The sequence below is a fragment of the Scophthalmus maximus genome, chromosome 20 (genome assembly GCF_022379125.1).
Source record: "Scophthalmus maximus strain ysfricsl-2021 chromosome 20, ASM2237912v1, whole genome shotgun sequence".
Taxonomy (NCBI): Eukaryota; Metazoa; Chordata; class Actinopteri; order Pleuronectiformes; family Scophthalmidae; genus Scophthalmus; species Scophthalmus maximus.
Window position 1 is genome coordinate 2,519,153 of NC_061534.1, and position 26,727 is coordinate 2,545,879.

General features: G+C 42.3%; 3 protein-coding genes across 12 annotated transcripts in view; 2 read left to right on the forward strand and 1 right to left on the reverse strand.

The window, feature by feature from the left end:
• The first annotated feature begins 1,781 nt into the window (after positions 1-1,781).
• On the forward strand, positions 1,782-2,381 carry pmchl (pro-melanin-concentrating hormone, like). Its single transcript, XM_035609336.1, has one exon. The coding sequence runs from the start codon at positions 1,867-1,869 to the stop codon at positions 2,272-2,274; it is 408 nt and encodes a 135-aa protein (XP_035465229.1). The 5' UTR covers positions 1,782-1,866; the 3' UTR covers positions 2,275-2,381.
• A 3,264-nt stretch (positions 2,382-5,645) lies between these two features.
• spag8 (sperm associated antigen 8) overlaps positions 5,646-26,727 on the forward strand; it is a 31,008-nt gene continuing 9,926 nt past the window's right edge. For 4 of the 10 annotated variants that reach the window (XR_004785163.2, XR_004785164.2, XM_035609328.2 and 1 more), the window contains exons 1-7: positions 8,114-8,132; positions 8,229-8,312; positions 9,577-9,736; positions 9,954-9,999; positions 11,315-11,429; positions 11,903-11,965; positions 12,092-12,211. Coding sequence is in view for 7 of the 10 variants with exons in the window: in XM_035609328.2 (XP_035465221.2) it covers positions 8,130-8,132; positions 8,229-8,312; positions 9,577-9,736; positions 9,954-9,999; positions 11,315-11,429; positions 11,903-11,965; positions 12,092-12,199 (579 nt within the window). In the remaining 3 variants the exon portion in view is untranslated. The other 6 variants (XR_004785165.2, XM_035609331.2, XM_035609330.2 and 3 more) reach the window with 4 other exon arrangements.
• npr2 (natriuretic peptide receptor 2) overlaps positions 15,507-26,727 on the reverse strand; it is a 44,219-nt gene continuing 32,998 nt past the window's right edge. Inside the window, exons 15-22 of the mRNA XM_035609324.2 lie at positions 25,682-25,850; positions 21,204-21,350; positions 20,366-20,489; positions 19,302-19,370; positions 18,992-19,166; positions 17,628-17,726; positions 16,447-16,538; positions 15,507-16,073 (exon numbers count right to left, since the gene is read on the reverse strand). Of these exons, the coding sequence (XP_035465217.2) occupies positions 16,011-16,073; positions 16,447-16,538; positions 17,628-17,726; positions 18,992-19,166; positions 19,302-19,370; positions 20,366-20,489; positions 21,204-21,350; positions 25,682-25,850 (938 nt within the window). The 3' untranslated portion in view covers positions 15,507-16,010. The remainder of the gene's footprint in view (positions 16,074-16,446; positions 16,539-17,627; positions 17,727-18,991; positions 19,167-19,301; positions 19,371-20,365; positions 20,490-21,203; positions 21,351-25,681; positions 25,851-26,727) is intronic.

The following is a 26,727-nucleotide window of genomic DNA, read 5'->3' on the forward strand; positions in this document are numbered from 1 at the left end:
GCATGTTAAGACAAAAGTCAGTGGCCCTGACAGCTCAATTAAAAAAAATACACACATGCAAAAGACAAAACACCAGCACATTTGGAAAATATCAGCAACTCGACAGCACATGCGATACATTTGAATGCTCTTAATGTACATATCCTCTCTTGTGGAAGGCAGTCAGTGCTTGTTCTTTCACGCTGTAAACTGACAAATTTAATTCAGTTCATGGAGCAGGAATTAAATAATGTTCAGAATATATTTAAGATGAGACAGGAAGAGCTCCAGGCGTCCCATCAAGTGCACATGTGAATATGTGACATCTAGGATTGAAAGATAAGATTCAAACAAAAACACACACAGGGCCTTTCAGACGCTTATAAAAACAAGGTGTGAGATAATTCTCAAATGCCAGACCTTTTAGAAACCACAGACATGGTTTTCAATAAGAAACGGTCCGGAGCACTTCCCCCCATCTGAACTGCCCCGCTGCACAATTACCAATGTTTAAAATCACCATAACAATTTAATGTCATCAAATTACAACTATAGCCATCTCATTCCCCCTGTTCCCGTCAGTCTTCTTGCCACCAATCAATATCATTCATCAACAACCACCGTCCTTCCATCCCTTCATCCCTTACCGTTCATAATTTCATCCCTTACCCTTTGACCCCTTATCCCCATCCCCTACGACACCCCATTCCTTCATCCCTTACCCTTTGGCCCCTCATCCCTTCATCCCCTCCCCTTCGACTCCTCATTCCTATATTCCTTACCCTTCTACCCCTCATCCATTCATCCTTTACCCTTTGACCCCTCATCCCTTACCCTTCTACCCCTCGTCCATTCATCCTTTACCCTTCGACCCCTCATCCATTCATCCTTAACCCTTTGACCCCTCATCCCCTCATCCCTCTACCCTCCCCATTATCCTCATCATCTCAATTTGCTTCAATAAACTTCAATATCCATAACTTTGCAGGCGTGGTCCTTTTTATTGAATCTCTGTCTAACTACCGTGCTAAGTCGACTGACTTATGTGTGCGGCCTCTTCTCCTAATATCTAAAAGATACCCAGAGAAAATACAAGTCAGAAAATCACAAATGAAAACTTACATTTGGCAACATGTTGGATCGGACTCAAATGTCACCTGCATTAATGACATTAACTCATTTCATATGGATCTTATGCAGGCGCAGGTGTCCATCTGGCCCCCATGATTAGGCAGGATTATAATTACATTGCAGTCCAAAGATAGCTCAGATCAGCTTCCACCTCAAGGCCTCGGTAGAAGATCCACTGGGTTTTCACCTCAAAGAAACGTCTCTGAACTTTACGCCATCTTTGACACGTCAACAGGGAGCTGATCCCACAAACAAACACTTGAGGAATCATGTCTGTCTTTTCTTTCCGTGCGCTTATCCAAGGCTGAATTGCAACAATGCCACATCATCACAGCTTTGGTCAACGCCACAAAGGGCTTCACGGGTGGTTAATCCTCCCTTGTTGTTTTACAAGAAGCCATTTTGGATTAATGCTTTTCTTGGTGTCACCTGTTCAAAGAATTCCCACTGTTTCATCATCGCAAGTCTAATATCCTTCACCACATTGGGGACCATTTTTAATTAACTTTCCGGCAAAACAACACACTTGAGCGCTGTAGGAGTTCCACCCAACTACCTTTTAACGCTTCTGGCTAATTTTCTGAACACAACAGGAGATGATGATGATGAAACACAATTAAACGTGGCCAGTCCAGCGTGTCTGAAATGGTATAAAAGGCAGTGATACAATCTGAGAGTCCAAACAGCAAAGCAAGAGCTCCGGAAAGAAACTCATCCACGAAGCCAACACCTCAAACCCTCTGGAAGGTCGTCGCCATGAGGCAGTCGTTCGTGTCCGTCGTCTTCGCCGCAGCACTCCTGCTCAAGTGCTACGTTCTGTCAGGGGCGTCACCCTTCCCCAAGACTGAAGATGGCTACTTCGAGCAGGACACCTTCACCTCGCTGCTGGGCGACGAGGCGACAGAAAACAACCTCAGCGATGCGGATCTGGGCACCGGCGAGAAGACGAGCGGGTCGAGGGTGATCGTCGTCGCAGATCCGGGCATGTGGAGGGACCTGCGGGTGCTGCACAACGGCCTCTCCCTCTACAAGCGGAGAGTTGACTACAACAACCAGCTCAGCGACCACAAAGACGCCAGCCAGGACCTGAACATCCCCATCCTGAGGAGGGACAACATGAGGTGCATGGTGGGACGGGTGTACCGGCCATGTTGGGAAGCCTAGGACAGTTGACGACTCACACTTTGAGTTGTGACATAATCCGATATTCTGTGTATCTATATTTAAATTATTGCAGATCTGCAAATTAAAAACCCTTCAATTCTGCCTTATATCTTTTGCCTCTCTTTCTTTAAAATCTCTTTATGTCTGAGTTCTACTTTCAGACCTGCTCGGAGGTGATGGCACAGTGGTACAGGGTCTTAACCTGTGAGCTTTGGAGGTGTTGGTAGGTTTATTGTTGAACTTTGGATGGAGCCAGACTTCAGGAGCTGTTTCTCTCCCTGTCTGCGGTCTTGAACGCCAAAGCCCGGCTTATCGCCTCCCGGTCCAAGCGCTGTACTTTGCATGCATACATGAGAACCGCATCCACTTGTCTGTCTCTTTCGGAAAGAAGGGGTTAGTAAGCGTATCAAATTTCCTCTTTGCAAATTCACAACCAGACACTACTGGAGGATGGCCGACGGAGGAAAGGTGGACGCAGAACATCAAAATGATGGTATTTCTTGATCAAGAAGCTACAAGGCAAAATGCAAGATGTGCAAAATAAAAAAAACGGCGGGCGTATGCGTAGCAGCGGCGATGCATTTTAAAATGATGAGGTAGTCGTGTGGATGTAGCCTGAGCGTCTTTCCTGCTGCAGCTCCTCAGGCAGTAGTTGCTGTAGGAGCCGATTCAACAAAAACATGTGCGATGGGAAGAGTTGCTCTGATAATGCCAATGACTTCCAGACCTTTCTTCTAAAATTACAGAGATTTCCACGCAAGAGTTTGTTCGCTCCGATCCTGCGTAGTGCAAAAATAACTGCTGTCTTTCAATGTGTTGGTGTCACACGTTGGTGTTTTTCAGTCATACAGGGAATGTGTACTGTAATAATATTCAATTCAATCATTCAGAATAGGAATTAAGCTCCTGGATGTTCGATTGAAAAAAACAAACATCAATCACGACCTATGTGGTCCTCTAGTTTCTCGCCTAGTGATGCTCTTGACTCTTTAATTCTGTGGGACATCGGAGAAATGAACCCGTTATGTGCAGCAATGTGCAGAGCGATGGGTCACAGCATTTAAAAACCGTGTCGGTGGATTCGTTGAATAAATTTTGCATGTTTGCCTTCAATTGTGAAGGAGCAGCCGTCCGGGGAAGGTGCTTGTGTCCCCTGACAGTGCCACAGAAGAAGAAGAAGAGGAAGAAGAAGGAGGAGGAGAAGCAAGCGGCTCAGATCTGCTGACCAGATGACTTCGCTGAGAGGCGCCAACCAAAACACACCGCTTCATCCCAGGAGTTAAAACAGACCCGACTGTGTGCAGAAGGGAGACAGTGGTTCTCACGTAACACCGGCACCCTTGGCACCGGGCGGCACTTCTCTTTGTTACGACAGTGAGCTTACACGGCTACGGACTCAAGTGTTATTCCAGCTAGGTAAATACAGCACACGGCTCTAACAGCGGTGAAAGTATTAACAGGCACAAATTGAATTATCGTGGTCGACAACCCCCGACACGCAGCGCGTTGCCTTCCAGGCCCACTCTGAGGTCTCGACTGGGGCCTGTTTTCATTCACACACACGGGCAGACAGGTTAAGGGTTCCTGGACCGCAACATGCACGGAGGACTTCCTCTAAACAGGGGCCGCAACACTGGAGCAAGTTTTGCCTCCGAGGCCTCCTGCCAGAAAAGCTCTTCTGGCAGGAAAAAGGCAGCCGAACAAATTCGTATCGTAGCCTAAACTCGACCATACTACGAAAGCATGAGGGTAAAATTGAAGAAGAGTCCCGGGCGAAAGTCCTGCGTTTGACCCATCCACCCACCACAAAGTCGTCATCGACTTACACAGTGAGCACGTAGCGACCGCCTCCGCCGCCGCCGAGCAAATCGACACATGACTGTCTGGTTCTCAGCACTAGAAATGTGGTCTGACAACCTGAATCTATCTATCTGATTTATCCGTCAAAAGACATGAAAAGATCCGGGTTCCACATCAAGATGTAATGTCTTCCGTGATGGAGGCAGTCGAGTGATGTTAGTGTAAAACTGTGCGATTAGCGGTGCTGATAAATAACTAAAGGACTTGACGTGTGGCAGAGGCAGATATTACACCCAGGTGAGAGGCGGTGCGTATATACACACGGCAGGTATCCACCTCTGGACAGAGGGATTTACTGTCTAACTCACCACCTACAAATAGCCAGAGATACGCATCAGCACACACGTCGCAGGCTGAACTCCGGTCAGTCGTGTTTTTCATGTAAGTCCGTGGTGTTTTTGTTGCACAGTGAGACATTTGTTCTCTAGGCCTCCCTCCTGCCAGGCAACCTAAGTGCCCCTGAACGCCCCTCCTCCCTTGTTGTTCCACAACCCGCTCACGCACACCAACAAATATGAAAACTGTCGATTACACCGACAACACCGCAACGAGCTGGACGGAGACACAGACACGGAAGGTATGACGTGAGGACACAACCAGCCGCGGCAACACGGGGTTGAGTGTCGAGGAAGTTCTCAGATCCTCAAATTGGAATAATCAACAAAACTTACTTCAAAATATCCATTCATTCAGAATGTAAGTGCCATATTAATATGTGTGATATTATTACAGCTGATGCGTCACGGATGAAGTTAGTCAGGTTATTTACTAACTGTTTAAGAAAATGTTGAAAACAGGAAGTGAAGCTGTAAAATGAAATGTAGAGTTTTAAAAAAAGGGACAATATTTGCATCTGAAATGTTGTGAAGCAGAACTTTAAAGTTGGACAAACCGCACCACCGGTCATGTGTCTCTGCTCAGACTGGAGCCGTGACATTCAAACTGAAGATGATGATGACCAAGAAGCACTCCGATGACACGCCATTAAAGATTAAAGCAAATCAGAACTTCTACACACTCGGAGCTCACACTGATGGCAGTGGAGGGAAGATGAAAGTCGGGAGGATGAAAGCTGATCTCCGATCTCCGAATTTATTTGACGACACACCGCAGCTTATATGAAAGAAGAAAAATTCCCCACAGAAAGCGCCAATGTCTGAAGGGGGGGGGGGAACAGCCCAACGCATCTCATCAGTGCATCTGCAGAGATACCGGTCGTCATGGCGATGGTCGGTCAACATGTAATCACAGTGCGTTTTAAAAATAGCAACACTGGCGCTCTGCGTGTTGGTGAGGAGACGGAGAGAGAGAGCAGAGATCCCTGTGAGGAAAAATCTCTCGGCTTCAGGTTCTTCTTATGATAATGAACTGGATGGATGGATTCTGGAGAATCTCATCCCCCCCCCCCCCCCCGGTCCAGCTCGCGCTCGCCTCAGTGACCACACACATGAGCCACAGTGGTGCTGGGGGGAATGCTGCTCCGCGTTTCAGGAATTTCGGCCTTAGAGATGCCTTTAAGGGGGAAAAAAAACAAACTTGTTCCAAACATTTGCACTGGGAGTAAATGTGGAGCTATTTCAGGAGAAGGGCATGTGAATATTACACAGACCTACAAACCTCATTTCTTTATTCGCCTCTTACCGACGGAGTCCGTCATCATTATTTGTGAATGTCAGGGACGTCCTGTAGAGGCTTTATAGGTTTTAGTCTGTGCTCCTCTGAGAAGCTCAGAAGTGGACTTGGACCTCTATTTTCATGCACCAGTCAGAATTCAATAACATAAGAATGAAAAACCGGCTGTGTCTGTCTGAAGTCACTTTATGAGTGAGAGCTTTTCAGAAAAACCGTCTCTCCGAATCTGATGACAGCAGCTGCTGGTTTGTCTCTTTCATATCTCACATTTAACCGTGTGAAGTATATCTGAAAGTCACATCATGTCAAACTCGTCACTTTGAGGATATTTTGAAGAACCACATGTGCCCTGGTGAGAAATTCCACTTGTGAAAAATGTTTTTTTCCCCACGCGATGCAAAGTCACATCTTAAAAGATTCACATGTCACAATCTCTTCCCATCATCCTCGGCTCTGTATGTTTTTGACTTAGTGCTAAATGCTAGTAACTTTCAGATAAAATCATCAGAGAGCTTCTGCAAATTGCAAATCTAAGATTTGGAAATATGAGATTAATTATCTTTGTTTAGAAGTTAGTAACTTAAATGTAAAATGATCTTGCTGCTGCGTGGAAAAATCATTTCACCTCAAATTCAGTGTTTATTTCTTCTTTTTATCAAATGACGCTAAAGATGACATTGATTTTGAGGGCAAAATGTTATCGGTCGAGAGCAAAGGCCCCGTCTTGTTTCGTTTTCAACCTGGAACAGTGAGAAGACCTTGACCTCTGCCCCGAGGATCTCAAGCTGCGCAAAGGTTCATACATGGGATTAAAAAGATCTCAGATATAATCAGGAGCAAGGTCATAAAAGGGCCTTTTATTGCATCCATGAAAAAAAAAGAAAAGGAAACTATACAACTATAAGATGTGCAGTTCTCTGGGTTTCCCGCTTCACCCCACCGCTGAGATAACGTGCACATGCTACAGTACGCGCAGCATTTACAGCCAACATAATCACAGATCACTATAAAAATAATGGGTTGGACGCCCACTGGTCTGCGTGGCATGACAGGGCACGGTTTGAAAGTCTAGCGCCCATAAAACATTGATTAGATTTCTGACAGCGCTATCACGCTGAGGTGTCAAACTGCTCCAGACGCTCTGACGGGGAGAAAACTCCTCCGCTGTTTCTCGGCAACAGGCTCTGCGTGCGGTTTGTTTCTGTGTCTCATATCCACAGTAGCAAACACAGCGGTGCAGTTCAGCGGGGTTCGCATTTATGCAGAGAAATGGTGCAGTGATTCTCAATCATTCAACAAGGTTACTGAGCAAATCCATGAATTGTTAAATGTTCCCTCTAATTCATTTTTAATCGTTATATAATTGTGGCTGGTGTTTGGCCAGTTACATTCAGGTCAGAAAAAGAAAGTTTTTCTTTTTAATTGAGCAGAATCATTCTAATTTTATGTTACAGTTCATATTCCAATGAGGCAATGCACATCTTTTATTTTTTACAGATAAACTTACTGTACATTATTGCAAAAAAAAACATGAGGAGAGGATACGAGATCAGGTCAGAATGCAGTAAACAAATATTATAAAAACACTCAAACACAAAAATGTTGAAAATGAAACAAAATATTTTGTTTTTTTCCTCTTTCATTTTTTCCCTTTATCTGACTTATTTCCTTAACCTTAGTTTACAAAACGCTATGTGTGCGTTTCTTAATCTATTACTTTTCTTTTTACTGTACTATTCTAACTGGAATTATTTTAAGTCTTCATTAAAAGCTATGCTATTTTATGAGGTATTATATCAGGTATGACAGTCTTTTGATTTGTCTTTGTACCTGTTGCTAGTGCCAATAAAGCTGTTAGACAAAGAAGTTTCCTTTACGTCTCGGGAGGAGAAAAAGAAGCTGCCGTTGTCCTGGCGACACTTCCGTCAACAGAGTCCTGTGGCCAGGTGACAGACCTCGAGGGAAGCATGATACACACTCTTTTGTAAGTGCAACTAATTGTCCCTGTCCATGTGTTTGTGTTGTGTTTTTTGTGTGTGTGTGGATAGGGAACTACAACGCATGGTGAGAGGTTGTTGTTGTTGTTGTTGTTGTTGTTGTTGGGACACGCGGAGTGAGATGTTTGGTGACGTGCTGTGAGTGTTCAGTTGTCCCGCAGTTTAAGAGGGACCGTAAAGGTTACCTGAATATCAACGAAGGAGAAACCCTCGCCCCGTGTCAGAGATACAAAATTCTACCTGACAACGGCAATTAACTTAATTCTGATTGGTCTATTTATTTTCCCCGCTACCAAGGGAGACAAAGCCGCTTTAAGTCTCCTTTGATCCGACACAGTGACGACACCCGCTAATAACCTGAACGACATGGCACTATTTTTATTCAGTTAATACACACACAATCTCCAAATGAGTGTTTTGTTGCCATCACATGTAACTTTTTATTTCGCCCCCCCCTCAAATTAGCTGTCTCCCTTTCCTCCCCTGACGATGAGCGGGCAACGAGAATCTCGGGAAAACGAAAGTCCGCCGCACACCCGGGCTGCAGCGGTGAGTGGAGAAAAAGATTTTAGCTAAATAATCAAGCTAGCTAAAACACAAGCCAGCTAAAACACAAGCTAGCTAAAAACAAGCCAGCTAAAACACAAGCTAGCTAAAACACAAGCTAGCTTTAAAAAACAAGCTAGCTAAAACACAAGCTAGCTAAAAACAAGCCAGCTAAAAAACAAGCTAGCTAAAAGCAAGGTAGCTAAAACACAAGCTAGCTAAAAAAAAAGCCAGCTAAAAAACAAGCTAGCTAAAAGCAAGCCAGCTAAAAACAAGCCAGCTAAAAAACAAGCTAGCTAAAACACAAGCTAGCTTAAAAAAACAAGCTAGCTAAAAGCAAGGTAGCTAAAACACAAGCTAGCTCAAAACAAGCCAGCTAAAAAACAAGCTAGCTAAAATACAAGCTAGCTTAAAAAAACAAGCTAGCTAAAAGCAGCTCGAGCTAAAACAAGCTTTAGCCAAACATGCTAAAGCTTGTTAGTAAATTAGTGAATAACAGCTAACCAAAGGTAACTTTGTTTGTAGCATTAAAGCTAGTGGCTAACACTTGCAAAACCATGTTTTGTTCTTTTACACCAGTAAATGGTTGACTTTGCTAACTTCAGCGTTAGCATTGGGTTCGTATATGACTTTCATATCTAATGTAAAGCAATTTGAACTGCAGTTGAAATGTGCCTCACAAATGAACTCGCCCTGACAATGACGACAAAGTCAAAATGCGCCCTTAGGTTTCACAGTCGGTCGTGCACTCGTCACGGTGCTACAGTGAGTGCAGGTGTACACAGGTGAGCCAGTGGAGCGTGACAGGTGAGCCAGCATGCTACCTGGAGTTCACTCATGAGCGATGATGATGTGTCTGACATCTTGTCACAGAGTGTGGAAGGTGTAACGCTTCAGCAGCGTTCTACACATGTTTTTGTTCTGTTTTATTTCAACCATGCTCTTATTTCGTGACAAATAATAAGAGCATGGTTTCGTGACAATACTGTTATTTTAAAATTGGAAAACAAACTGCAGGATCATATAAAACGAAGAAAATGATTTTATTTTGCATTTGAGAGAGAAAAAAAAAAGAATAATTGATTGATCGACAGCTCTCATCACAAATACACAACAAAGATTGAGAAAAAAAATGATAAATACCATGACACGCAGGCAAAATATTAAGCATAGAATCAAGGCAGGACAGGGTATCATTTGCATTATTAGTCATAGTATTGTTTTACAATGCTTTAGATTATAACACTCTTCATGTCCATTAATCCAGCGGACTCGCGCGGCGCTGGACGCCGAGGAGACAAAGACACAGATCCAGAGACATGGGCACATCGGGATTCTCACGATGGATCCCGAGTCTAAGATGGAGAGCGTCACCACGCTGAGCGCCTCGTTCGGCCCTCCAAAGAGTCCGGGGGTGAGGCTTAAGGGTACGTGTCTCTGTCGGTCTCACCGACCGCACATAAAGAAATCCATTTCATCTCATGCCATTATAACTAGAAATGTATTTCATAACGAGTAGAAAAGATTTTTTATTCGAGTGCAGGTCTCATATGAAATGACAGCATTCATCATTCACGACCTTGTTTTTATATACCATTCGATAAATCTGAAGTTCATCTTTTCTTTCATGTTTCCATGGTCCAGGTATCAGAAGCGAGCTCATGGAAAAACATATCGCCCACATGATAAGGTAAATCAACTATGAAACGCGTCCTTTTGGTGTTTTTTATGCTAAATAAAATAACTGTTGAAAGTGGCTTGTATATGGAAACGGAGCACACGGCCGTGACTGGCGGAGTGATGTAATATTTACACGTCTGGGGGTTTTGTTTTACCGTTCAATCGCAGCCGTAAAACCTTTAAATCACATTTTATGGTGTTATTTTTACGTGGAGGCCAGTCAGTTGTCCTTAATGGGGTTTATAGAGTCTATCGCCCACAGATGTGGCCATTAACATCCTGCACGAGTAAACCGCTCGTGAAAAAGACAAACAATCATCTCTGAGGTGAATCTCTGTTTTTGTATCCCATCACTCAAGTCTTTATAAGTTCACACCAACGCTTTCCTCGATTCACGCTGGGTTCCTGTCCAGCAGAGAGCCCGGAGGTTTTTTTTTTCTGGGCACGTGGATTGTTATGTTAAACACAATGCCATTTTTAAATAAATGGATAAAACACGGGTCAAACAGTTGAGAGGCTCGTAGAGGTGGAAGGGTTTTGTTTTTCATGGCTTGGAATATCACACCAGTCGCTCTTTTGACCCTGCAAAAAATTGTCAAATAGGTGCAAATATATATATAGGGCTGCAACTAATGATTATTCTCATTATCGATTAATCTGGCGATTATTTTCTCGATTAATCTATTAGTTGTTTGGTCCCTAAAATGGTGAAAAATTAGAATTTTTCATAGAATTTTTACTCTTTTCTTTTCATAAAAACTACTTGAACCGATTCATCGATTATCTAAATAGTTGGCGATAATTTAGTAGTCGATTATTCATCGATTAACTGTTGCAGCTCTACATTTAGCTTGATTTTATATTAGTTTACCATTATATATATTCACATTTTCAACCTTTAAATTGCTTCATTGAGCAGTTGTATGAGTTTCAGTTTCTTGTAGTAAAACACTCATAATTTTCTCTATAAGATTTTATTTGCTTTTTATTTTTTTGTCTGATCATATTGAAAATGTTGTTTTTTCATGCGGTATATTAAGGCAAAATCCAAAACTATGAGGGTTCAATGATTTGCATAAAGATAATTCAGCTCCTATATACCCCCAGTTTTAAAGACCCTATCGAGCGCTGGCTGTTTGCTGATTAGACCTCTTCTTGTGTGGTCACGTTATTTGCATGACGAGAGGTCTCGGACACCCTCACCCTCCTCGTAGCGTTCCTCCACCTGTTGGGCCTGCACGTCTTTCTGTGGTTACAAGCCAGAGTACCTAACTGTAACCTTGTTTCCACAATATATGTTTATCGATATCCTCCTATTTTCACAGAGCAAAGGTTCACGCTGAGATGAATCCACCGACTCCCAAGACGGACTTCAGCTCCACAACCCAGAGGGATTTCACTGCTCAGGGATTTGTGCCTCCTGCCCCTGAAGCAACTGGGGTATGTGTACGTGCTGTAGACTCTATCGCTTAGTGCCGTTACACCCTGTAACTCCAAGCTCAGAATTTGGGGTGGTGAAGTTCCAGTTGCAACTTCCGACTCGGAGGTCAGAGTTCCAAGGTTTAATGGAATGCAGCATATGTATGTAACTAAATTATGAATTTTGAGATCAAATCTACTCTGTTGAATATTTAAAAAAAAAAGTTTTTTATTGTTGTAAGTGCCTTTAAAGTTCAACATCCGTATTGTTCTGTATGAGATTAATCTCATATTCTAAACCTGAGAGAGTTTTGGATCAAGTAAGAATCTAAAAGACTAAAACAGACCTGTTTTTTTCCCCCTCCTACTCTGAATCCATATCGTACTATTGCCATTATTTTACATATGTCAGTACATTATTAGCATTAGTAGTAGCAGGATAATGGGCAAACTAAGTACGCTCACTTCTCGTTTTCTTGTTAATGCATTTTCAGGCTCATGATTATAAAAAGGACCAGGCGGTGACCTTTTGGAGTGAAAACTACGAGCGGATACAGGTGGGTCACATTGTTCCTCGTTTGTTGTTGTCTTTATATTTTTGTTCTGGCTACTGCAAAAACCATATTGGATAATCTTTGTTCATTTTTAAAGTGGTAAGTTGTTTTTTTGTTTTCGTGTCACAGGGTGTGACGGCCGTACAGACCCAGAAGTCGCCCTTCAGGAAGTGGGCTTATTTCAGCACACCCATCGGTGATCGGCTGGACGACCTTGAGCCCCCGCCTGACGACTGAGAAAGTAATCCAGTGCGTCACATTTCCAACACTTCATCACCAGTTAATTACAATCACGTGGTAATCCACTTTCAAAGGTTGTCTGTTTACAAATGCATGAATCATTGAAGCAGCTCATGTCATGTTGACCAGCCACAGACGGCAGAGCGCTGACACGTGGACTTCACAACTCGGCCAAAACAAAACGCGTCACTTGAACCTTAATAAAAACACAGCAACAAGTTTCTGTGGTTGTGGATTTGCAGTAAAACAGTAAAACATTTGCCTTTTCCTAAAAAAGTAATAATTAATTATCTTAATAATCTGTCAGCGCTGTGAATATTTGTAACAACGGTGCAGATCACGTGTAGTAAACACTGACTGAAAAGGTTTCAGAGATGAAATCTGCGTTGCTCCTCGTTCTCCCCTCGAGTCTCGTCGCTGTGTTTGTTATCGACTAGATAATTGATATGTTACATGTGTAAACACACACACACACACAGACTTCGCTTGTTCGAGTTTCCGGCAGTTTGCATCGTTTCCTCGTGTTTGACGAGGGAGCTCGGTTTTGTTTTACAGGCTCCATTCATCTCTTTTCTAACATTTCTCTGTTGGTTTTTTTATTTTTTGCAAACCTCTAATTATTGCAAAGCCACACTTCTCCTCCTACAACGGCTAAATATCTCGCCGAACAAAAGATACAAGAAAAAACCCCACCATGACTCAGAAAACGGCACAGTGTGTGCTTCTCCACTTTTTACAAAGACGAGTCCTCACAGGCCCCGCAGATGTGAAACACAAAAACATTGTTGGGAATCACTCGGGGTAAATGCTACGGATTCATGTACGTGTTCAATCACAGGACTCAGTTTCAGGCACTGCTCATCCCTTTGTGAGCTTTCAGCGGGGGATTACTAAGGCGGTAGCTATGGCGACAAGTCATTTCAGCGTATATGTATGCAGCTTTTCTCTCCAAACATTTCATTAACTCATGGGATGATACAGTGAGAAAGGAATTTGCCTTGGTAGCGACTTTGTGCTCAACATTTTTGAATGAATTTAATTAAATTTTCTCTTGTGGTTGTCTCTTAGTCTCGTCGGCGCTTTTTTTCAAGGGATTACTCCGTGATATTTGAAAATCCAGGTTTAACAACATTAAGAGCTGCTCTCAATTCTCGAGATGTGAACTCAAAGTAAACCCAAATTCTTTTCATCATCTTATATTTGTCTTGTGTTCTCTAGAAAATGACCAAGGTAATATTTCATTTACGTCTACCATCCTTGTGGGAAAATTAGCTAAAAATATATATATATTTTTTTCATTGTGCAGCATATGGTTTGAAGAGTCTCTGAGGATTCTGGAAATACTCTCAGAACAGTGATGAGTGACCTTGGTTTTGCAAGAGATTCATCTTTCTGAAAAATGGACGCGAACGTGGCTCTATGTCTTGAACGCAATATTGAGACTAGAGCTGTCACATTCAATCGATTAGTAATCGACTACAAAATTAATCGCCAACTATTTTGATAACCGATTAATCCGTTCAAGTAGTTTTTATGCAAAAAATATAAAATTCGCTGATTTCAGCTTGTTACATGTGAATATTTCCTGGTTTCCTTGCTCCTCTGTGACAGTGAACTGAATATCTTTGGTGTGTGGACAAAACAAAACATCATGTTGAGGTTTTGGGAAACACGATCGTCATTTGAAACTATTTTATGACGTTTTATAAACCAAACAACTAATCAATAATGAAAACAATTGTTAGTTGTGGCCCTGGTACTTTACAAGGTCTGGGGTGCACGGAAAGGCAGAAAGACGGCGAGTGACAGGACGACAGAGCTGGCAGGTCAGCGTGGCGCTCGGCGTGACATTCTTCACGCTGCTCGCTGTGGCTCTAACAGGCGCCTGTGTGTCACTGCCAGTAAGTGGGCTGTAATTACAGCCGTGCAGGAGGGGGGAAGATGTTGTCCCGCAGAGATGAAAACGCTTTACACACCAACACACATCGCTACACACGGTGTCCACGCACTGATAATGAGCATCTAATGAGCGGTGATGTCATTACAACAAACACACAGCTGCCTGCTACCGACTGGCTTCTCGTTTCTCTCCTCTTCTTCCCTTATCTGTCCACAGCTGCTGGCAGCTAATTAGGCTGCAGATACTTGATGCTCTGGGTTTTTGTTCGTTTTTTCTCCGTAGACTCACTTGTTATATTCTCAATAAAAATGATAATACTTTTAGCAGCAGCATCATAAAATGTGAAGCGATGAGGCAAATATTTGTTGGATAAACCTGAAGTTGAATTACAAGAACAAACATCATATTTTAATAAAAAAACTTCAATATTTCTGGACGATCTGTCAATGCAGGGAATTGAGGATGCAGTCGTAAAGTGTTGTGGAACTATGGAAAGTCGCTAAAGCCCGCATCAGCATATTCATGATGTCCTCGTGTCGCATTTGTTTTCTGCCCGGTTTCAGTTTATTAGCCTTTCTCCTCCTCACATATACAGTATTATAATAAAGCCGAATCCCCAATTAAGCTCTTCTCATTTGCAAGTTTTCAGATTCTGTTGTCAGAAATGGAACAAGTATGAAATAGTGGCTGGAACACGGCTCATTAAGACAACATGCTAACCAGCACTTCCGTTTACCTTACTTACATTCACCTATATTGTACTCATATAAACTAACTTTATTTTTCGTGGCAGCATGTTCCCATGCGGTCAACTGCTGTGTGTACAAATACCCATTTCTCGTCCTTATACTCTAGCTCCCTGCAAAAATGTGTTTTCTACTAGTATTAGTATTATGGGGATATAAGGGAAAAAAATCGGAGGTTTTGAGAATAAAGACATAATATTACGAGAATGTTATTGGTCACGTAATATGTAATTTTTACGGAGAAAAAAAAGATACTTTATCGATCAGCCATGGACATCTGCCTTAACTCAGTCATTCAATCAGTCGTGGATATTCATGTTTCAAGTCCCGCGGCCAAAAAACGTTAACAAAAGTGGGTCTTAATTTCAACAGATGTTACTTAATGGTTGAACGTCTCGTCTGCTGCCATTAACTCTGTGAGCAATTCTGCCTTTTTAAAAAGTACAATTCTAGCGGGACAATATTTCAGGGGAATTGGGGGAAGAGGTCATTTATAAAAATCTTTCTGGGTCAAACCTCGGATGAAAATTCAGGCCCAGATACACAGAGAGTTAGCAAGAATTTAAAGTTTATGCTTGAATCCTGAAAAGAATCGACGTAGTAGGGATATAAGCTAATATCAATAATTAACCTCACTCCAAAAACAAAAACCAAAGAGTATTTTTACTCAGTTTACTGAACAAAATATCTTACAGTATCTTGGATATACATATATACATCATATTTTTTAATTGTGTGAGCACGGTTGACGGAACCCCTGCAGTGACATTGATTGTATCGCTATGCCTCCAAACTTCCAATGGAAATATTAATACATCATCGTTGACTTCCAAACACATTATACAAATCTTAATATAGAAAGCACAAAAAATAAGAATTTATCAGTGAAAATACTCACTCTCAGGACAGAAAGGTTCTTCATACAAAAACAGCTTTAACATTTTCTTTTTCTTTTTTTTTTTGCAGTAACGATATGCAGGTAATAAATATACCTGGACTTCCCACTGTTTTTATCTTTTTGTTCATTTTTCCTCTGCACGGAAATCACCAATAAGGACTTATTCTAGAACAAATAAAGAAGTGGCTCGGCCACCAGAGCGTCTTCTGCTGTCGTCTCCATGGCGGCTGCTGCTGCTCCCGCTGCACATCACCAGCAGGCCTCTCAGATAACATACACATCCGTCTTCTCCCCGAGAAGCCAGTACGTTCTCATTTTGCCTTTACCCTGGAAAAGAAACAAAGAAATCAATAGGTTCATCAATGGAGAGGAAGCGGGGGGGGGGGGGGGGGGGTGATATCCTCTATTAGGCTGACTCATCCACAGAGAACAATGATACAATGTCATGCAAAACATGACAAGCTCAATCTTTGTCTCTATTGTAAGCTCAAACTAATTGTTGGCGATATTTATGTGATAGTATCATAGTTGTAGTTTTTGATTCATTTGTTTTGTTTCATTTGAAATTATTCGTTCATAGAGATAATTTTTTCAAGTGTGAGGATGCCTTTCACCATCAGCAACAAATGTGTGTCAGCCTGGGTTAGAATAATGTCTTTTTATTTTTATTTTTTTATAAACACAAAGGAAGAGTTCTTACCTTCATTTCTACATCTCCTCGTAACTGGAGATCAAAGTAGCCAAACTCATCCAGAACTTCTTTGGTGGCTGATGAGACGTGGATTTTCAAGGCTGCAGAACACACAAGACAAGAGCATTTTCACACCATTAGTGACACGTGACTGTGGCTCTGTAACAACACCTAAATCACCACTCAGGCGTCAGGACAAACAGTAGGAGGAGGAAACCGAGAAAGGGAGACGAGCATATGTGTTCAGTCCCCGTCAGACATCCGCAGCTGAAGAGCTAACGGTGACGAAAAATCTGTAATGTTTCGTCCAAATTAATGCACGCCAGTGCAGAGATATGAGATGTGACTCCTCCTGCGTGTCGAAGCATTTAGAGCTGCACAGTTTATCGCTGGCTAAGAGCCCTCAGCTGTAAGTGCTATCAATTATTTACCAAAGGAGGCACAATACAGGAAGCGACTCGGTAGTTAATCGATACATCCGATGATGATCCGCTCGCAAAAATTTCCAACACGACACCAGTTCCTCTCACTGCCAGTTAAGAGCAGAAATTGTCAGCGTGGAAAGTTTTCAAGATCATATTTTACTCAAGAGTATTTCCATCCAACCATGACTATGACAGCAGCAGATACCTGTTAAAGCTTAATTCAGCAAAAGTAGACTAAAAAATGATGAGCTTACAGTATTGATTGTTTATTGGTACCCACGTTAGTTACTACTACTCTTCTCCCTTTGGTCCATATTAACAAAATACAGATCAACAAATATATATAATACATATATAGTTAATTATTCTGTTCCATTCCATCATTTGATAAGACTAAACAGACTAGAACTAAATATTGCAGTAAAACAAATATCCTTGTCCAAAATAAATCAATGAGCCCCTGTTGCGTTGAGTGAATCAATCCTACATACACGTCTCTCAGTGACATAGTGAGAAAGTTAGAAAGATGAAAGTTTAAGTTAAAACATCCCTGAGTGAAAAGGGTCTCACACAGCAGATAGTTATTACGAACCATTATGTGGATTGTCATTTGGTACAAACTCTTAAATTTGTCGATATTTTTTACATAGCCAAAACAGACCGATTTGTCTCGGAGATCTTTACTTTCCTGTGGGAAGACGTGTGATATAAAATACAAAAGAGTTTTTAAATAAAGAAGAAAAAAAGAGGAGCTTAAACACTCACCCTCTCCGTTGGACTCCATTCGAGACGCTGTGTTGACAGTGTCTCCAAACAAACAGTATCTGGGCATTTTCAAGCCGACCACGCCGGCGCAGACCGGACCTATAAAACACGTTAAATATAGTCACATTTTACAATGGGAAAAAAAACCCCCAGTAATATCTGGAATGCTCAGCGAACATGTTTTTTAAATAGGGACGACAGAGCTGTGAGTGAAGAGAAACTGCACTGAAAGGCTTTTAAAATTACTCCTGACAATGCTAATGACCAGCCTACGCACGCCGGTCCAATCCCTGCTGCATGTCAAGTTTCTGGATTCGAATATAAACAGTTCCGCTGTGAGCTGATGCAGATCTAAATGCTGTGTCACGAGGCCTTTGGTGGATTACATCAGACAGAACTGTTGCAGACATCAAGATAAAAACAACCTGAGTAATTGCGTCCTCTTGGTACGTTTGTGTCCAGAGGTGGGATGTTACAAATCACAACTTGTTTGTTAGGTAATACTGTGCCTAGCTAAAACTAATGTTAATATAGCTGATAAAACAATCCTGCAATGAAGCCTGGCTTCCTGGAGGTTATACGGTTCAGTTTTATTAAATAAACAGCTTATGATTGATAAAGGGGAACGCAGACAGTAAAAGAAGAGAGACAAGGTGTTAATATTATTAGGTGAAAAGCAGAAAAACAATTCTACACTAAGTATTTCTAAAACACCATATCAGTCTAGTTGGAGCACATTCGCTGTCACATTAAACATAGTAACTACAATTTATTTTCAATAAAGAGCTGTTTTTGAGTAAGTCCGAGTTTATTATCGGAAATTATTGCTCTTATTTATGGCTGTTGTCTAAGATTTATTGTAACCCATTATACAGTAGATCAGATTGAAAAAACACTTTTAAAGGGGAAACAGAAAGGTTGATTTGTGTTTCCACGGAAAAGAAGGTTAGACATCCAACTGTATTTCAATGTAATGGGACATGGAACTGAATAAGTTCTCATCATCACCATAAGTGATTAAGTAGCCGGGTCCCAGACCTCTGAGTCATCGCCTGCATCTTCAATTTGTTTCAATTCAAAAAGGAGGTCTGGTGTTCTGCTCATTACCGGCCTTCTGCCCATTGGGAACCAATCAGTTGTTGAACATGGCTCCAGAGTGCGACCATTTTGGTCTCACGTCACCAAAGATCTGTCAAGCGCGACAACTGGTTGCATCTGACATTTAGCAGGTCTATCTCTCTGGTTGTGTAGTAGAATTGGTTTGTTTTTGACTTCACAACCTTTAAACATACCTCTAACATAACAAGACAAAGCAACAAGACCTGGTGCCTTGTCTTGGTCGACTGAGAGTTTTTCCGACTCACCTGTGTGTATACCTATCCTGAGCCTCAGCTGGTCGTTGGGTCTGTGGCGAATCTTGAACGTTTTGACCTGCTCTAGCAAAGCCAGCGACATCCCGGCGATCTCCCTGGCGTGTAGTTTCCCGTTCCGCACGGGCAGCCCGGACACCACCATGTAGGCGTCGCCGATGGTCTCCACCTGGAGAGGAAATAAACGCTAATTGTGAGCTATGGTTTCGGGCATACCTCGTGAGTGTTACCATTTCGCTTGCATCACTACAGTTCTGTAAGTATTCAACAAGATGACAAGAAAACGCTGACCATCCTCACTTACCTTATATACATCGAAATTGTCGATGATGGCATCGAAACAGGTGTACAGATCATTGAGCAATGTGACGACCTGTAGTGAGAGAGAGACAGCGTCGTTTTAATTACATGACTGCAGTAAAACAACATCGCTGCAACAAGACGTGGCCTGTGTGTCGGCTGTGAGCAACGTGACTCAAGTGGGAAAAAAAGTTTTTTTTAAAAATAGGACTGCTGTAAATCCAACAGTAGACACTTGTGTTTTCGTTTGTTAAACCGCTGCCAGACTGGAGAGGGCCAACGTTTCTGCAAAACCTCAAAGTCTCTCACATTATCGCTTTCTTGTCGCTGGACTGTCGCCCACCGAGGCGAACTGACAAACACGTTTACAAGATCATTAATCAAATCCACAAATGGAATACAACAAACAATCTGCGTTACATTTTACAAAACTGTGTAGGGCCGCAATAGTTGTTACATATTTACGATGTCGATGAGGTTTTTATTCGGAGAGCAATTATTTATTTAGTCTTCATGTTTAATGTTGAGTTCCTCGTAATTGTGTCTGAACCCTCAAATAAAACCGAGCTCGGTTATTTGTGCCCAGACATTTCAGCTCTTATCGAGAGGAAAAACAGTTTCATATAATTTGAGAGGAGAAAAATGATGATAACGTGATGAACAAGTTTATATTCTCTCTGTTTGAAAGTGTCCGTCAAACATGATGAATGTCTTTGATCGAGAAGCCTTCCCTTTGGTATTCAACTGAGAGCCAGATATGAGATGTCATGAACTCAGTGACTCAACTCTGCGTCAACACGCTCCATTCCATCTAACAACTGTACTATTTCGAGTTGTAAGCCGGTGTGTGTGTGGGAACACACACTGTGGGAACTATGAGACACGCTGTAGGAAGAGACCCGATGCTGGTGAGACGCCTCACGCATGAATAGACCAAGAGAAATCGGCGTAACTTGGATCACGATTTTTCTTAAAAGCTTTTAAAACGCTCCAGAGATGTTGAGAAAAAAGTCAGGGAAGGGAGAAGAAAGGTGGGAATGACCACAGGAGTGTTGAATTGCCGTGTACCTGTAGCGGCGTACTCTCCGCAGACATGGACGTGAAGCCCACGATGTCGCTGAAGTAGATCGTGACGCTGTCGAATGCCTCCGCCTGCACCGTCTCCCCTCGTTTTAGCTGCTCCGCTACAGAACTGCGTGGCGGGAGAGAAACACAAGGTCAATGGGCATTCGCGAAGGACGGTGAAATCAGGGCGGCGAGGCTCAGGACCAGAGGACGCTTGAAAGAATAAAGAAGATCAAGATCAAACACGCCAAGGCGAGAGGCGTTTGTTTTGTTGACGTCTGTTTCGAGCAGAAGTCTTGGAGGATTTGTCTTTTCAGCCTGGCAGGTTCATTTATAACCACAAATCAGTTTATCTCCATTAATTCTGCTCACATTCATTTGTTTCTTCTTAATCAAATAATACTGGAGGCAAAAACACTCACATCTAATTTAAAAGCGCTGTGAGAAACTCCGTCTGCCATTTCTTTCAAGCTCCGCTCAGTCTGGATGGCTTTGAAGTCGGGGAGATTATTCGTCAGCCGAAAGACGTTGGATGGGTGAGAAATATGGGATTTGCTAATGTGGTGACCAAGCGCTTAAATTCGCTGTCGTGTCACTCCTTCTGTCTCACCCTTAATGAGCAGCTCTTTCATCTACGGCGAGATCGCACCGCGTATCTGTTAACGTGAAAACGTGCTGTTTGGAAGGATTTCCGAGAATCTTTAATTAACTCATGGATTTCTCACGCGAGTGTCGTTGAGCCAAGCTGGTCTAATACTCCCCCCTCGTCGCTGGCTTCAAGTTAATTGGGAGTTGTAAGCTTTTGGCTTGAAGGGCAAAAGTGTTTTTTTTCTTTTCTTACTGTGGTAAAATTTGATAGAGGAGGTTTTCAGCTTTTCGTTTCTCCTCCAGGTAGGCTTGTGTCCGCTCCTCCACCAGGTTCTCCAGATTGTTGGCGTACTGCTCCATCCTGGACAGCAGGTTGTTGAGAATACTGGTGCTGCCCTCCCTGTGGAAAACACAAACACAAAGATCCTGTCATTAGAGAGATAAGGTCCCTTCTGAAATTGCTTTTGAAACACCACTGTACTTACAGAACACATATGCTCTGGATAAAAGTTTTTTTTGCTACAACCTGGGTTTTCATTGTCATAGTTTTGCTACTGTAATGCCTGGCATCTCGGAATCTCGTGTAGTTGCCTATCTCAAAAAACGTTCATCCCATCTACTTCTAACTTGGTTGCCCAAAGAAGAGCAGTGGCAAATTTGGTGCAGTTCAATATGTATACATTTTGAATAAACAGGTGAACAGTGCTCTGCAGCAGCTGCTGCTGCGGCAACCCTTCAACATGGAGGGTGAAACAAAACAATGCAAACTTCCTGTGAACGCCTCTATTTTTATCCTCACTGCTGCCATTGTAGCCTTTCACATATACCGTCAGTATTATATAATACACGTATTGTATAATGTGTGTGTGTCTCGGGATATTTCTACATTCAAATGCTTACGCACACACACACACACAGGGGCATGTACACGGAATCCACTGTGACGGAGCAAACGGCGGTGATTCATCCACACCACTGTGGCAGCTAAAAGCATCAATGCCTGGCGTCTTGCCACGTTTCCTCTGGGTCACAGATCGTACACACGCCTGCGCGTTGTTTAAGTTTAAAAGCACGAAAAACATCAGAGGCAGACGGGACTATCGACGCAAACCGAATGCAATCACACTGTTTTACCTCACCCCGCACATCACACACACACACACACACACACACACACACACACACACACACACACACACACACACACACACACACACACACACACACACACACACACACACACACACACACACACACACACACACACACACACACACACACACACACACACACACGGATCTTCTCATTCATCCAATCTTGACATAGTAGCAGTGAAAGCTGAGAACGGTCTGTTTGGTGAAGAGAGATGCTTTTCCGTTTCATCACTCTCATCTTTCATCCTGCATCTCGGTGTTCAAACCACTTTCCTCTGGAAAGTAAGTGAAGAAAAAAAACAGATCGGGTAACAAGATTTGTTACCTCGTTCATTTGTGCGTCTGTTGATAAAAGGGTTTTGGTGAAGAGTTTGTACAGGTGCTTTCAGGCTGTTGCTATTTTCCAACTCCTTTGTTTCCGATGTAAAAAAAAAAAAAAGCGACAGCCGCCGCGCCGCTGAGGTCGGCAGCAGCAGCAGAGTTTCAGATGATTGAACTTTTTCCAATGTGCCACTGAGCTTGCTTCGCAACCATGGCAACCACAGAAAAATCGTATAAACAGAGGGAAACTACCTAGAATCTAATTGTGCTGATATGGATAACCTGAGTTATAAATCTTTAATACAACGAGACTGAACAATAATATCTGCTTCAAAGCTTCAATGTTTTCTAGGCCAACAACATATTAATTTGTCTAAACTTACTTTATCAACCATGTCATATCTGCTCTATTACTCTACTAAAGGAGATTTGACTATGGTGCAGTATCTGTGATGGATAACAGCAGCCTGTGTTTTCATAAATCCTCCAGCCAACCAATATTCATGTTTGGATAAGGCTGAAAATAAAGGTTATTAATTTTTTTTTTAATATTCCCTTCATTTTCCAGTAAATGCTTTTACTTGTGGGAACCATATTTTATCATTTCCAAGAAAGCAAGTTGTGTCTAACTGCAAATTAATTGAATTAAGGTTTAATCAATGTCATTTAGACGCTATTTTTGTGGAAAATATGAAAGCTGTTAAATTCCATGTAACTTCATTTCATCACATTGCTCGTGTAACCGAGATTATTTTAGTCAGTGCACATAAAGTCAACAAGCAAAGCTGAACAAGCAAAGCATGTGATCTTAGTCTCTTAGTCAGGCAAGAATAAAATGAACACAAACAGGAAATGTGTCTGGATCAGCAACAGCTGCTTTAAATACTCGACACAACCAAGTCAAATAAATATAATTCTTATAATACACCAAACGTACATGACACATACGAAATCTGAGGGTGATTCTGCTAAATTTGATTGTCTGAAGTCGGATGTCATGGAGTCACTCGTGCTTGAGGGGTTGTAATTTCACCAGACTGGATCTGCGTCGTTTCGGGGAATCGCTGGCCCCCGCTGGCCCCCGCTGGCCAGTTCGTCTGTCATCGTGTATTCTGATGCCCTGTCCGGATCAAGACGCTGATTAAATATTCAAAACATTTTGTACATGTTTGGTGCAGTCTCGGCCGAGGTGTGCAACTTCTCTGAGCGCGTTCGTGTTTACAAACCGGCTAAACGGGGCTTCAGGAAAATTACATTGTCCTTAAAATACATGTGCTTGAAGTGAGAAAAGCACAGTTAAGAGCAAAATAATAAGAATTAAACGGAACATGTCAGAGCTGAAATGCATATCTGCTGCAGTTCAAGTAGCTGATGGCTAAACGGTGACAGGTCGGCTATTCATGGCGAAGCGAAGTGTCAGCTGCCCGTGTGGGTTAAACCGGCCCCTTTACTGCTGAACACCCCTCTTGTTACTGCGCCCTTTGTCCGGACACCAAAAATAACAGCCCATCCGTCACGTCAACAACATGCATTTACCTAATGAAAATAACCGGCAGACAGTGCATTAACGCACAGGGCCCCTCCGAAGGCGAAGAGCGAGGGACTTAGCGTGTGGCCTGTCAGAAGCATCCTTGAGTGCTCCCGGGGATATAAATCATCCTGGAGCTCTCGACTCGGAGCCACTCGGACGGCTATACATCAACCGGGCTCATCCCGCATTGACTTACAAAGCAAACAGAGGAGAGAGGTCAGGCCGAGAGGAAAACACACAGCAACCGCTCAGATCTGTTTATAGATTCACTTCCAAACCACCTGCTTTTAGATAAAATCCACACGATTTGTCGTTTTTCGTAGACATTTAAAATATGTTGGCATGCTTCGACTCGTTTCTGTCGATTCCAATTAATTTTTATTCCCCCCGGTTTCCTCAACATCTTTGCATGGATATTGTTCGTGCTGGAGGTTCAAGCCTCAGCGAGATCATTGTACAATGCAGAGCTGCACAAAAAGAAATCCCGCGGTAACCTTATGGATTTTGTTTCACAACTGTGGAAGTCATGAAGGTAACAGTGTACCGCGTCCGAACTCTCGAATGTCTGATGGCCTTGAATTCACAAACAAAGACGTTCATCGCAGCAGGTGATGGTGATTTTCTTCGACACGGTGGATGTGATGGATTACTTGTTTATATTGTATTGAAATAAATTTGTCACCACTAATATGAAGTATATTTGGGAATAAAAGGTCTGAAAAGAACATTATTCACGATGAGCAACACATTTGATGAAACAAAACATATTTCTACGTTGGATCGGATAACCTCCCTCTTCCAAGTGGTCATATTATATAACCAATATTTAAAAAATACATATTTTTGGCAATAACTACAGATAATGAAGTTCGCCTTTAGAGTCACCTTGAGGCTGCTCATCAGGTCACAACTGTGTTGTTATTACAAAATAACAGAAACAAAACTAAGACTTATCTGTCCCGGTAGTTTAGTCTGCTTTAAAATAATGAGTAACAATAATATTGAATAAATTAGGAAGCATACTTTTATGTTTTATTAGAAAAATTAAGCTAAGTTCGTTCGTGCGTTCGCCAAATTGCAATGTGAAATCCAAAACTAACCGGATCAAATGTGTGCCTCTGTTTTCTGCCTCGACAACTCAGAGCCAAAATATGCATGTGAATGATTCATGGGATCATTGAAAACAAAACCAAAAACATGGACTCACACACTCCCCCTTCCCTTTACACACACACACACACACACTCGGCGATGGAAAGGCAACAAAGAGAACTTCCTGTCAAGAGGCTGCCTGTCGGGAATCACAAACAGCCTTTTATCTAAACTTGTCTTTTGCGATTTCCAGAAAACGATTCTTTTTTTCTCCTGTTTGCCCTTTTGAACGTCTAGAACAGAAACAACTTCCACAACAGTCAGACGGACGTTGGTCTGTTGACACGGCGCTCACGCGTAGATCTTGGCAGGGATGATACTGATAGTGTGGAGCGGCGGGGGAAACAAACAAACAAACATCACCTGTCGATTTCAATTTGTCAAATTATCTCAAGTGCGGAAAATGTTAAATTAATCAAGGGGACATCCAGCTCCTCGTGATTCGGTCTAATTTAATTTGCTCAATTAAAAAGGGTCGCTGAACGCAAATTGCAAGAAAAGGAAAAATGGAATCACGCGGAGGGCTACAATCGGACCGGGTTTAAGGAGAGAGGTGAAGCGTTGGGGTCTCACTTGTTGAGTTTGGCCATGTAGATCTTGATGTGGCCGAAGTCGGGCCTCTCGGCGGGGTCCTCGGCCCAGCAGCCCTCCATCAGGATGGTCAGCTCCTCCGAGTGACACTTGTTGTCCGTCGTCGGCCGGAAATACGGCTTCTGACCGTTCCGCACCTTCTGCACGATCTCTGCGTAGGCGGACAGAGAGAAACATAGTATTGTATTTTGTATTTACATGAGCAAGCTAGTTAGGTTATTATATTATTGGTTTTAGGTCATATAAAGTATAATTATGACATATAACTGTAGATATTGTATATTTCATTTCTACACAATCTAAATATTAAATCTGTATTGCAATTGCTGTAAGTCTGGTGACTTTACAAACTTGTTGCTGTTCATTTTCAATCCATGAAAATCAATAATAACTCATAGGTGGAAATGTACCTTATATGGTCTTTCCAACACTGAACTCAGTTTTTCTAGATTTACACTTCTGCAGCTGAAAACCATTTACTGAACTCGTATTTGACTCCTCACTTCGTCCATAAATCTGCTGAACAGTATTTCTATTCAGGGATTATTTCAGTATATGGGGTTCTGAAAGTTTTATTTTTGAGTGCGGGGAGACGCTGCTAAACAGAGTGAACTTTCAAACTATTTCCAGGAATTTTGACGTCCGTTTGATGGTTCTGTTTTTTTTTCCTGTAATGTTGCTATTTCTACTGGATGAGCCTTAATATAGTCTGCAGCGCTAATTCCCTCTTTGCTGCTGTCGCTGATTTCTTCTCTCTGATCCATTTATCATATCAATTTACAAGATTGTAAGAGACACCCTTCCCGCAGTTATTCCTCCTCTCATTTCTGTTATTAGTAATCATCATCGGAGACTCCACAGAATTATAAATCACAGAGCTGGTTAAAAAACTCTAGAGAACAGGTGACAGCTTTTCACGGCTCTCGGCCCGGTAAAGGATACGTTACCCGAGCGCCTGTTCAATCAGCGTCGAGCGTGACTGAATAAAACGGCTAATCAAAGTCGTCGTGCGGAGGAAGCACTCGTTC